Here is a 14,163-nt window from a genome sequence, read left to right on the forward strand (position 1 = left end):
ATCAGGATAACCACTGTGAAATTTTTTGGGTAAATGGTTAAATATCAGAAACTATACAATGAGATTTAAACTTGAAGCTCTGAGGAAGAATTTCTTAGGAGAGTTGACAGACTGTAGAATATGTTATTATATAAATTGTTTTTTAAAAAGTTCTAGAAATCAACTACCCAGTGGATTTTTTTCCCCTTTATTTTAAAAAATTTATTTTCTTAATTTTTGGCTGTGCTGGTTCTTCGTTGCTCTGCAGGCTTTTCTCGTGGAGGAGAACAGGGGCTGCTCTCTAGTTGCAGTGCACAAGCTTCTCATTGTGGTGGCTTCTCTTATTGCAGAGCATGGGCTTCAGTAGTGGTGGCACATGGGCTTAGCAGTTGTGGTTCTCAGACTCTCGAGCACAGGCTCAGTAGCTGTGGTGCCATGGGCTTTTAGTTGCCCTGCTGCGTGTGAGATCTTCCCAGATCAGGGATCGAACTTTTATCTCCTGCATTGGCCAGGTGGATTGTTTACCACTGAGCCACCAGGGAATCTACCCAGTGGATTTTTAAAAACTTGGTATGGAACATAACGTGCATTTCAGAAAAGGAGATAATTTATTAATATAAAACTTGATGTATTAATACAAACTGAATATAGTCTAGTAACCATCACGCAGATGAAAAAATGGAATAGTAGCAGCAACCCAGAAGTCCGCTTCAGGCCTTTCCCAGTGATTGCTTCTACTTCCCTCCCCCTAAAGTAACTACTTTATTTGGGGAGTACTTTATTGTATAGTTTAATTTTTTCATTTAATTTTTACCCCTCACTTAATAACTTGGGCAGGGAACTGCTCTTTACCTTGATTTTTGGTTGGTTTTATTAGAGATATAACTTGTTAAAATTATTTTGAAGGATTCAGTTCCATAGGGTATACCAAGCTCTTAAATGCTATGTAATTGTTATTTGTTGTTATTCCTGTTAGTAGATAAATTATCATATTGATGTCTGAAGTTACAGTATCAGTTACAGTATGAATTCAGTGAGGACCAAAATTGTTTTTTAAATTTTTCTTTATATGTTTATTATTGAATTATTACATCAAAGCATGATTCTTCTCTGTAGTGGCTGTAGTAATAGTTTAATCATATTCAACAACTAAGTTACTTCATTATACTAGGGATATATACCAGTGAGATACAGTTCTTTTTTTCAGGAATTTGTTCTATTAGAATAGGGATCAACAAACTTTTTTATCAAGGGCCAGATTTGTCATTACTTTAGGATTTGTGGTCCATATGGTCTCTGCTGCAGTTACTCAGCTCTGTCATGAGAGCAGCCACCAGCAGCACGTAAATGAATGAGCATGGCTGTATTCCAACAAAACTTACTGAAATTTGAATTTCACATGATTTTAACGTGTCATAAAATATTATTATTTTGATTTTTTCCAACTAATTAAAATATTAAAAAGTGTTCTTAGCTCATGGGTTATAAAAATCAGACTATGGGCCAAATTTGGCTTGTAGGCTGTAACTTGCCAACCTCTGTGTTTAAAAAAGGCATACAGATTAGTTAATCATACAAGCACATAAGTGCATCTGTCTGTTATATGGTGGTGGCACAAAGCAGAGTATTGACTAGCTTGGGAGGAGGGAGGCCTTCAAATCAGACTATTTTTGTTATAGAAATATTTTTTCCCTTCTGTTAGTATGTGACAGTGTAATTATAGGGGGATCATATTGAAGAAAATAAATTAATCTAGACAGTGCAGATTATTACTCTGCTGGGTTTCTGGGCCTATTGAACCAATGATGTTGAGTTAAAAATATAATATGGAGCTTCAGGCTACATAGGTACATATGTATATTTGCATATGTGTACATGTGCACTCCTAATAGGAATCAACCCTGAATATTCATTGGAAAGACTGAAGCTAAAGCTCCAGTACTTTGGCCACCTGATGCAAAGAACTGACTCATTGGAAAAGACTCTGCTGCTGGGAAAGATTGAGGACAAAAGAAGGTGGTGGCAGAGGATGAGATGGCTAGATAGCATCACTGACTCAATGGACATGACTGAGCAAATTCAGGGAGATAGTGAAGGACAGGGAAGCCTGGCATGCTTCAGTCCATGGGGTCACAAAGAGTCAGACATGGTTTAGCGACTGAACAACAACATGTCCACTCCACATTACTGAAACTGGTCAGCGTGAGGTTGTATACCTAAAGGGACAATAAGTCCACAGAAGTTAAAATTTAATAGTATCCACTATTCTAGAATGTTCCTTGGTGAAATTTCATTACTGTCTTCTTTCTCATTTGCTCATTTTTCTAAAAATTTCCCTGTCTTACTACCATTCTTTGAGATTAATTAGAGGTTTGCATATTAATTTCAGACTAAGGTTGGTTACCATTTTTATTAACTTCCATAGCATCTTTTGTGGCTTCCATCCCACTGTTTTTAATGTCTGTTTCCCATTCTCAGCCAGGAGTTCCATGACAGTGTAGTTCATGTCTGCTTTGTTCACTGCTGTTTATACTAGGTTTTAAATCCTTGCTGATTCATTGTATATGAGATTGTATTGGTCATTCGTTTCTCAATGATCTCTTACAGTTCTGAGTACTATATGATTATATTGGTTTTTCAGTAGATGGAGAAACATAGTGAAACACATGGATTTCCCTGTAGCTCAAACAGTAAAGAACCTGCCTGCAATGCAGGAGACCAGGGTTCAGTCCCCGGGTTGGGAATTTCCTCTGGAGAAGGGAATAGCAATCCACTGCAGTATTCTTGCCTGGAGAATTCCATGGAGAGAGAAGCCTGGCGGGCTACAGTCCGTGGGGGCACAAAGAGTCGGACACGACTGAGCAACTAACACACACAGTGAAACACAAAAACTACTTCAGGTATTAGAGTTAAAATTTGTATTGGACAGTTAAAATGTTTCTTTCTATGTAAGTGTGTGTATACATATGCATACACACATCCATCATAATAGTGTCTGGTGGCTTTGAGTTGATTGTATTTTTTGAAGGAGTCCCTAGAATTGCTGTTTTCATGGTGTTTCTCTCCCTTTTGCAGTGGAAGCAGTGGAGGAAGTGGCAGCCGAGAGAACAGTGGCAGCAGCAGTATTGGCATTCCCATCGCCGTGCCTACACCCTCACCACCCACCATTGGACCAGGTATGTCATCCACTAATCCATTGTCATATGTGGTAGTATTTATGAGCTTTATTATGGAAGTCTGAAGCAATTTAGTTACATTAGATAAAACTATTTATTAAATTTATGTGATTGTTGCCAGAATGAAAGCTAACAAATTTAAGAACAATTTTTGATTGGTTTTCAGAGCTTTTAGAGTTTTGCAGCTGTTTCTCCTTACTTATAAAAAAAGCATATTAAATAACTTTGGGGCCATTTTGCTTTAGAAATACTTGGGTACTAGTCAAGAATAATAATTACTATTTCAAGAGCAAACCAATATTGTTGATAATTCAACTGAAAGATCAGTGTCTTTAATGTGAATTATGCATCGCTGAACTTTGATGTTGCCTTGTAGGCTGGTAGGTGTATCAACTCTGGGATAGCTGGTTGTGACTTTCCTGCTTTTATGTATGATAATCGATACATACATCAGTATATGCTCTGAATGTAACATGGGATTAAACTAAGAAAAGCTCTTTTACTTTTTAGATTATATAAAAATTTAAGAAATCATAGTAGAGCTATGATTAGTCCCTTGATTGTTTAGTAAATGAAAGGAAGACTTTTTGTTGTTAAAATATACATTTGAAAAATGAGTTCGATAATCAAAACTGGGAAAAATTCTTAGTTTTTCAAGGATGTTGAAAAAGGAGTAAAAGCTACTTATAAAAACAGGCGTATTTTATAGTTAATGAAAATGTGAACTCAGTGACCTTTTTACCTTGTAAAATTCTTATTCTTTAACATGCTTTGCATATGGGTGTCTTTCTCTGTTTTTTTCTTCTTTCCAAAGCATTGTACTTTCTTACTGTTTCAGAATGATTAGTTCTCTTTCTTGTACTCTGACCTGAATTATAAACTATTTTATTAGAAAACATTTCTGTCCTCCCTCCTTCTGGAGCTCCACCAGCACCACCTCTTCCACCTCCCCTCCCCGCGAACACTGTGATAGGTGAGACTGCGTAACCACTGGAGTGATTTAACGTACTGTGCCTAGTTCATAGTCAGCTCCTGTTAGACGGTTAGCTTTTGTAGTAGTTATTAGGTTGTAGGTGGTAGTACTAAGTTTAAAGTATTAAATCTAATTTACACTAATTTCTCCTTGTGAAAGGCCTCTGAAGTTATTCAGAAACTTCTCTGTGATGTCAAATGTGTCTCTGCCTTGTTTATAACCAAATTAATGTGGTTTAGCTTTTGTTTTGTTTAGATCTTTCTAGGAATATTATAGCAGTGATTGTTCAAAAAAATTTTTTTTATTAGTGACACAGTATTTTTTTAAAGTGAGACTTAATTTGGAACTCCCTGGTGTATACAACAGTCAAAGGAGTGGGGTGAAGGTGGAGGACAGGAAGAAGAAAAACGGAAAAGAGAATGATGTGTAGGCTGCTCTGAGGCTTTCCTGTGGCTCACAGTTGAAAGACTCTGCTGTAGTCAAGGATTAATGGCATCTGAGGGTGCTGTGAAAACATTTTTATCAATAAAATACATTTAAATTGTTCCCAGGTTGAGGGAGACTGGATTGAGCATATAAGAATTCCAAATATAGACTATATAAAACCATTCAGCCTAGAAATGCACAGTAGCATTTGGGTGGAAATGGATAAAGAACTGTCTCAAATAATGGAGCTTAGGTGAAATAAAAACATCTAGCATCTTCTTTTAAAAACATTGGCACTTGTACTCAAAAGAAAAGGAAGTAATAAAAAAAAAGAAAAGGAAGTAATAAAAAAAGGCCCTAGTAATAGAAGTTGTTGGCAGAAAGTTCATGTGGAAAAAATAATGCCCTCAACCTAATTAATAATCAGGAAGACAGAAAATAAAAACCAGTGGATACTATTTTATAGCTACTAGATAGGTAAGCATGTCGAAGTCCCCGAGTACAAAATGTCAGTGAGGATGTGCAGTAACAGAAAGGTACATTGCTGGTGGCAGTTTATTAGTTAATATGCTCCCTTTAGAAAGTAATTTGTTGTTACTCAGTCAAGTTGAACCAGGTTTCTTACCTTAGATTTATCAATTTAATTTCTAGATATTTCCCCTAGAGTACTGGTTCTCAAAATATAGATATGTGACTCCTGGGTGTTGCCAAAACCCTTTCTTGGCGTTTTTGAGGTTAGAATTATCTCCATAATAATACAAAGACTTGTTTGCCATTTTTATTGTCATTCTGGTACAAGGACACAGTGGAATTTTCCAGAGGCTACATAACATTTGATAGCATCATTTTTGACAGCTAAAGGAACATGTATTTGTGTATTCATGTGTTTTAAAGATAATTCAGTTTTAATTTCTAATATGGTAATTACCTATTCCTGTAACTCACTTCAATAAAAATTTTTTGAGGTTCTCTAATTTTAGAGTGGACCCTAAGACCAAAAAGTTTAACCACCACTGAATTAGAGCAGTGGCTTCTGAACTGTGATTTCCAGATCAATAGCATCATTGTCGTGGGAGCTAGTTAAGAATGTAAATTCTCAGGTCCCATTCCAGACCTCCTCATTCAGAAACTGAGACTGGAGCCAAGCAGCTTGTATCACAATAGGCCCTTAAGATGAAATTCTGATCAGTGTTTGAGAACCACTGTTTTCAGAGAAACTGAGGAACCATATTTAGGAATGTTCATAATGGTGGTATAATAATAGCAACAATATGGATGCAATTCAAATGTCTATAACAGTGGAATGGATAAGTAATTGTAATTGTGGCATGTTTGTATGTAAATAAAGCAAAAAAATGAATGATATATTGATATACTTATCAACGTGAATGAATCTTAAAAAATATAAAAGGAAAACAGCAAACCAACAGAATATATAATCCTATATAATCAAATATACAAATAATATTTATATATATAAACAGGTTATATATAACCATTGTAAATAGTTATACATTAGTATATGTATTATTTATATATACATAGCATATATAATTATATTTACATCAGTCAACATACCCTTTAACATTATGACTTATTTCATAATAAAATACTAAATTAAATTCTAAAATTGGCCTGGTTTGGAACTATATAAATAGCTCTATCTGGTTTTCAGTCACCAAAAAAAATAACCTGGATTTTATGTAGTTTTTATATAAGTCACGGAGAAGGCAACGGCACCCCAGTCCAGTACTCTTGCCTGAAAAATCCCATGGACGGGGGAGCCTGGTAGGCTGCAGTCCATGGGGTCATGAACAGTTGGACACGACTGAGCGACTTCACTTTCACTTTTCACTTTTCATGCATTGGAGAAGGAAATGGCAATCCACTCCAGTGTTCTTGCCTGGAGAATCCCAGGGACGGGGGAGCCTGGTGGGCTGCCGTCTTTAGGGTCACACAGAGTCGGGCACGACTGAAGTGACTTAGCAGCATATAAGTCAAAGAAATATAAAAAATAATTTTAGGATTTCTATTAAAAATGGTTAAAGGATTACCTCTTAGCTCCTTGGAAAACTTAGCTGTCCAGAATTACTCATTCTCAAAGGCATTTGAATAGACAGTTATCTTAAAAGTGTGTCTCTGTTTAGAAAATGAGTGTGTGGATGATTTAATTAGTGACTGCCTATGGCTTGGGAGCTCCAAAATGTTAAATATTAGCACTTCTTCTAATGAACAGCCTTTGCTGTATGATTTTTCTAATAATTTGTATGGCCTCTAGGAGAGGTTAAATGAAATGACTGAATGAAAGGAAACCAGGATTCTGCCTTTTTATTTCTTCAGTTGTGGTTAGATGTTTGGGAGAATGATATAAATTCTGAAGTTGCCTGGAAGGTTTAGTTAACTTTAGAGGCTTTGAACTTTATATTAACCTTTAAAATTTTAAACTTTGAAGATGTTGGTAAAGATGACATTGAATAAAATTTTAAGTATTGTTAATACTTTAGTTAGTTTAAATATGCTTGAAATTAAAAAAGAAAAGATTGCTTTTGATGTACTATGGGGGAAAAAAAGCCCTCCGAATATGTGGGGAAAGATAGTGGATTTTCTACCCAAAACTGCCTTAAAATGTCCTTATTTTACAGTCTTAAAGTTTTTTTCAGTTTTATCAGTCACAGAAATTTAAGTGAGAGGGTAAAGTGTGGAATTCTTAAAAGTTTGGCAATATACAACAAAGCTGACATAGGTGCTTTGAAGCTAGAAATTGTGCTTCTCTACAAAAAAGATTCTACTATAATATGCATTGATAATAACTGCTAATACAGTAAACAGTCAAATAAATATGCTAGTAAATGTGGAAAATAAGCTTACCTGTTTAAACTTTATAATTTAAGTGGATTTGGCTGGCTAGATTCTTAGACTGTGTTTCTGTAGACTTGCCAATGAAAAAGAAGTGTACAGTCCAGATACTAAGGTATTCACATCTAAAAACTAATGCTTTTCACCTCAGACTGTCATTTGGTACTTATCTTGTGGGACAGACACAGTTGACATATAAAAACTATACATTCTGAAATAACAAAGAAAGATTATACATTTTATTAGCAAAATACCACTTGGGATTATGCTAAATTAAAAGGCTGAAGAATGTTTCATACTTAACTTTTGCACTTTCCACACAGTATCTGTTTTTTCTGCTTTTTTGTAAGTTTTTGTAAGTTCAGAGAGAGAGCTATTCGTGTTGTATCTTTACTTTTCTCTTTATTTTGTGCTGTGGACTTTAAAAAGTGATAAAAAATGTTTCTTGCTGAGAGTCTGCTTCTCTTTGTTCTGCCGTTGGAGGTTACCTGCGATGCTCAAGTTCTTTGTTGGTTGCCTTTGACTAATGCTTTCCAGCAGCCCCGGGCTCAGCTCCTGGTTCCCAGTATGGCACAATGACCAGGCAGATTTCTCGGCACAACTCTACCACTTCCTCGACATCTTCTGGTGGATACAGACGGACTCCCTCTGTGACGGCTCAGTTTTCTGCTCAGCCTCATGTTAATGGAGGTCCACTTTATTCTCAGAATTCAAGTAAGCTTGTGCTTAGCAGGCGCACGCAGCAGTGGAGCTCCTTTTGAAGGAAATTATTTTAAATTGTTCTTGCCAGTGATAGACAACAATTGAAACCATGTTATTTCATGTTTGTTTTAAGAAGTTAGACCTTAAATCATCATTTTAAGAATAATTGCTTATCACTTTCAAAAACTTCCGATTCACTTAGTATACTGTAAATGGAACTAAAGAGGAAAAACTCTGAAATGAATTAAGCTGAAATTAAAAAATAATAGTTTGATAACAGTAAAATTAAAAATATTTTGACAATTTTTCTTTTCAGTAATTATAACAAAATTGCTGGCTATCACTTTTAAGCTTGTTAACCTATACTGAAATGAGTTCCAAACCATTAAAATCCATTCTTGATGCCTGTTTATTCTGTCTCTAATAATTATAACAGTGGGGAGGACTTTCTTTTGACAAATCTTTTCTGTTCACTTCAGATTGCACATCTCAACACTAACTGCAATCAGTGTTTAAAGGCTGTTAAGATTAGAAAATAACTTTGACATAAAATGTGAAAAAGTTCCAGTTGCTTAGAGTGAGTAGTCACTAATTTCACTTTCCATATCGGGATGCTCAATCCAACCAGGAGAAATCTGAAATGAGCCAGTTGTTCAGTATTTGTTATTGGCTTGAAACAGTGATCACCAGACACAGACTGAAACATGCTTTCTCATGCGGTTTTTCTGGCTACTTTCTGGAGCTGCATGTTATTTTATGTTACCTAGAAAATGCTGAATACTCCATATTTACATAAGAAGTTGGGCTTTAAATTCTTTTTATTTATGATGCATGTTTTCAACAAGTGTTTTAAAATAGAACTAAATTCTCTCTTTTTTTTGGTTAAATTTTAAAGACTTAATTGTGGTTATAAGCAAAAAGCCTTCTAAGAATTGAAAATCACTTTAGCAGAAATATCATAATTCACAAGTAATCCCAAAATTTATATTATAGAACCCTTTTCCAGGCTGAAATTTTCATCCAAGCTCCTGAGAAACTTTACCTGTTAGAATTTTACCTCACATTTCCCCTATTCTCCTTTTGGTAAAGAAAAGTAGCTGGTGGCTGAGAATCCCGCAGTTAATCTGATCATCAGTCTCACTGGTTTCATGAACCTTTAACTTTTTTTTTTTCATATTATGCTGCATTTTTAGATCTCATCTTTGTGTTATTTTTCTTTTCTGCACTTAGACATTTACTTAGTTTACTCCGCAAATAGGGCTCCTGGTGACTCTTCACCTGATACATGTTTGTGTAGTTCTGTTTTAACACCACTTGGGTTGGTTGCTTATCCTCAAAGAAGACACTGTCATTACTGATTGTCCATATTTTTGGATATTGTAAAGCAAATTTGCCTCACACTTTAAACATATTATTATCTGTTGTCAAATCAATTATCCCTCAACCTGAGTTACTGTTGGTGTTGTAGTGGTAGCATGTAAGTGTTTTTAGTGTTTTGATGTGCATATTCTGTGCATATGATTAGTATTGTTGCAGCATAACCTTTCTTTTCTTTATGTACTAACCAGCATGGCTAGTTACTAAGGGTTGTTTTTTTAAATTTTTAGGTTTGTGGAAGTTTTTAAAAAAATTTTTTTTTACATTGAAAAGGTATATAATCTTTTATTAAAACTATCATATATAAATGTGTATATACTGGAACATTATATACACACATATATATACTGGAACATTATATACACACATGTATATACTTCTATATACAGAGTATCAGAATGAACCAGGACTAATTTCATAGTGAGTTCAATGTTGTTTTTAGCCATACAGTGAAAATGAATACATACATTGCTCTGTTGTTTATTTGTACACTGAACCTCTTTCGGATTTTTATGCTTACGAAACAATTTTTAGATTGGATTAATGGAAACAGTCTTTCAGTTAAATGATCTTTGGGAGCCAATAAATTTTCCCTGTCAATTTAGTGTCATTTCTTGGTGACTACCAGTAAACAGAATTTTGTGATATAAAAGGAAGAAGGTCCCTTGAAATATCCCTTGAAATTCAGTGAACAATTAACATGGTATATGGAGCACTCTTATTCCCTAGTAAATTTAAGAGTGATGTATTTAAGATTGTCAACTTAAAAAATAATAGTAACCTTTTTTAAGGATTTTTTTGAGAGAGCTGATATAGATATATAGAATATTTAGCTACATAATGAGATTATATTACTGTATATAATAAGATTATATTATCAATCATACAATTGTTATATAATTATATAATATATAATTCTTATAATTTGTGTTTATTATTAAATCATATAATTTACATGATAAATCATGATTTTATACTATCATGTAATTATATAATATGTATTATATAATCTTATTGTAACATACATGCATGATATACTTAATAAGATTATATTATATATAATTTAGATGTATGCTATAGATACATAAGAACTGTTTTTAGAGGAAACCTATAACTAATGCATTTATTTATACATGGAATAAACAGCTATTCCATAACATTTTTGTTTTGTTTATGTGAATTCTGATTTACAGCATTACCCTAACGCTAGACATACCTGTTAGGATTAGAGAGGTAAGGTAAACTAACAGTATCCTAGAAACCTTTATTGGTATTTTATTCTTACCTGTTTTGTTAAAGTCTTTTCTTAGAATTCAAAATTTTCATTGCATAGAAGTGAAGGTGATGGTAAATCTAAATCTTCCCCAAACACTATAACAGTAGGATTAAAATAAATGTATTTGTTTTTTAATAAAATTACTGGTTGGCTAAGCACAGCTCAGCTTTAGGTTTGTTTGTGGGAAATGAAGGTTCTGCAGGTTTTTGTTTTGTTTCTTGTTTTGTTTTGTTTCATTTACAAACTGTTCTTTGCATACTTATGTTTGTGGTCCTTGTAACTGACTTCTGCTTTTTGTTTGTTTCCTTTTCTTTCCTTTATCTGTTTTACTTCCCCCATTCTGTGTTGTCACTGCCAGTTTCTATTGCTCCACCCCCTCCCCCTATGCCTCAGTTGACTCCACAGATACCTCTCACAGGCTTCGTGGCCAGGGTGCAGGAAAACAGTAAGTTTGGAAAACCTGAGCTGTCCAAGAGTAGAGGCTGTCTCCTTCTAGCATGCATGGCTGATGAGTCATCATTTTCCTTACGTTTGTTGAGAAGCTAATCTTACCTTGAAAATAGGTGCAGATCTGTTATTGAAACTGAAGAGCACGATCTTCAGTTTTCCTCTGTGTGCATGGTTACTGACTCAGATGAATGTCACAACTGCAATTTCCTATGTATTCACATGCTCTAAAACATGAAGTCAGATCTTTGCAGATCTTAAGGAAAGCATAATCAAAGCCTCAAATTAAAATTGCGTGGAAGCTACTAGCTTTCAATAGTTTTTAGGGGAATTAGTTTTCTGTTGCCAGCAAACTCTTCAAGATGCATAGTTACACTGTGAGATTAAATTTATTAGGACAGGTGGTTTATTTTCTTTGTTTTGGGTGGTTTTTTTTGGCATTTTCTCCTTTAGTTACAAAGTATTTTTGAAGAAAACTTTGTAGCCTTTGAAAGATTTGTTCAAATTTTTATACACTTGAACCTATATAAAGATTTGTTATTAGGATAAACAAGGATCTGCAAGAATAAGTAAATGACATCTATGCACTCCATTTAAGTGATGATCCGTGTAGAGCCCTCTTTATGTTTTGGCCCATGACGATGATTTCTGAACAGGCAGACTTGTCACATTTTTTAGGTCTTTTTGAAGGAAGGTCAGACTGACTAGGAAATTCTTTTGCATATATGAATTAGGATAGAAGTTTTTTTTTTTTTAATTACCACCTGATTACTTTGACGTTCTGGGAGATACATAATCCTAACTACATGATCATAGTGAATGTTATTTGGCAAAATGGAAAATACTGCTATTATTGAATTATATTATGCCAAAAATGCTGAAGATGGTAAGGTGGTCTAGTACTAATTCACTTCATTTGGCTTCATCACCATGCAGATAAATCTCAGAAAGGTTTGAACAAGATGTGTAACTCAAATGACCAGCCCATCTTCCAGGAGAAAACATTGTGGCAAATTCCATCCTGCAGCTTCTCCTGACCTTGTTGTGTTATTCTCCACGTTTCTTCCCTTCGTCCAGTCAAGTATTTGTTTATTCAGTGTTATAACCTAGGCTCTGGGAGGAATTTACATAGTCTAAGACAAAGTCCCCATCTTTAAGAAATGTGTGATTTAATAGACTTTGTATAAAACAGTTTCACGATGCTGAAATTTCTGAGCCTAAGCCAACCTTATTATTTACATTTGGTTGGAAACTCTTACGTGTTTAAACATGTAAAAATAAGTGAATCTTCTTTTTAAAAAATTAGTGAATAAAGGTAAATTGCTGGTTTTTGGTGCTCTAAGAGTTTAAAAATTGTTTGTAAAAGTTTAAAAACAAAGCCAGTTCCACCTTTGAACTGTCTAATAGCCGAGAATTTTTAGGAAATGTTTTAAAATAGCCATAATAAACATCCATTTAGTGATCCAAAGCTCATTGATTTGGTAATCCTTTTTTTAAACAGACATTTGGTGTAATGTATATGTATGGTCTTTGCTCTAGAAGCCATGGTACTATTTCAGTTCTTCTCCCAAACTTGTGATCTTGAGTCAGTAATTCTCTTGGTGCCACAGAATGCCTCACTTTATTTGGCATCTGTTTTCTTTGAAAGCATGTTAGGAAGATTGTTGATAAATTGGTATCAGTATATTAAATGTTTTATGAATAACAAATTTTCTATGTTCTTTAACATTCACTTTCTTTGACAAAGTGGTGATAATGAATGCACAGAGCAGTTAACCTATTAATAAATGTGTTTCAGTTTAAGACATGAGCATCTAAAAAAGCAGTATGTTTGCATCTGTTTATGATTAACATCAGAAAGCATTTTTGAACTAATTATACATGGTGCTAGACAGAGTATTATGCACAGAGAATTAGATGACAAGACTCTTGGCCCAGTGTATGCAATTTGAAGATAAGCCAGTGTAAATTAACAGCAGTTGGGTATAAAGACAGTTGAATGAAAAATAGACTAGTAAGTTGTGTATAAATCAAGAGTAAATGCACTTTAAGAATTCAGGCAAACATACATAACTTATTCATTAAGCCATATTAAGGATATGAGCTATGACTCTTTACTGTCAGAATGGATTCTTATGTATTTTCTTCTCATCTCAATAATACTAGCAAGCTTTATGGAGAAGGGATTGGCAGAAACAAAATGGATCCTAGCATTTGTAGGAAGAATACACTGCACACCCGTGTGAGAGCTGTCTGAATGAGCATCAGCACACGGGACTCATTTCCTAATAGTCTTCTTCCTCACCCCAAATAGATAAAATAGAAATCACAGAATTAAAGTGGTTGTCAGTAGGGCTCTTATGTGCATACGTTTTAAATCTGGGTTCTTTGGTTATCTTCTCAGCTCACTACTGCAAATAGGGTGTGGAAAACTTTAACACTATCTTAGAATAGATGATGACCATTTTCTTTGATCATATAAATAGCCCCAGAAATTGGCAGGTGAGGTAGTATGTTGGAAATATTAGTATGTTTGAATTCTGAATTCTCTCAGATACTGGAGACTATATAATTCTTTGTATCAAAATATTTTCTTTTTTTTTTAAAGAAATTTGTGGATCAGAAATTTAAGAATTAGTTGTGCTTCAGCTCTGAATTCGTTAATATTGGGAGCATTTGTTACCTGGTATCAAAATAATTCATTGAAACAATTCTAGCATGACATTTTTTCCATTTCACTGTTTACACCTTTATTTAAATCATACATACCACAGTCATCTAGAATTTGAGGTATGAATCATTTTTATTGTTTTGCATGATTTGAGTTCTTTTCTGTTGTTTTTTTTTAAACATCTTCCTGCAGTACTATATTTTTAAAATCTTTATTGAGGATGTATTCTTAGGAAATTGGATCTTTAGGATCTAGTCTTTCCCTCATTCCATTCTTAGTT

General features: G+C 34.2%; 1 protein-coding gene across 11 annotated transcripts in view; it reads left to right on the forward strand.

The window, feature by feature from the left end:
* The window catches only part of ABI1 (abl interactor 1), an 83,632-nt gene that overhangs the window by 63,425 nt on the left and 6,044 nt on the right, over nucleotides 1-14,163 (forward strand). For 2 of the 11 annotated variants that reach the window (XM_052650711.1, XM_052650712.1), the window contains 4 exons: nucleotides 3,055-3,155; nucleotides 4,048-4,128; nucleotides 7,948-8,124; nucleotides 11,124-11,210. In XM_052650711.1, the coding sequence (XP_052506671.1) occupies nucleotides 3,055-3,155; nucleotides 4,048-4,128; nucleotides 7,948-8,124; nucleotides 11,124-11,210 (446 nt within the window). The remainder of the gene's footprint in view (nucleotides 1-3,054; nucleotides 3,156-4,047; nucleotides 4,129-7,947; nucleotides 8,125-11,123; nucleotides 11,211-14,163) is intronic. The other 9 variants (XM_052650713.1, XM_052650716.1, XM_052650714.1 and 6 more) reach the window with 5 other exon arrangements.

Source organism: Budorcas taxicolor, chromosome 13, assembly GCF_023091745.1.
Source record: "Budorcas taxicolor isolate Tak-1 chromosome 13, Takin1.1, whole genome shotgun sequence".
NCBI lineage: Eukaryota > Metazoa > Chordata > Mammalia > Artiodactyla > Bovidae > Budorcas > Budorcas taxicolor.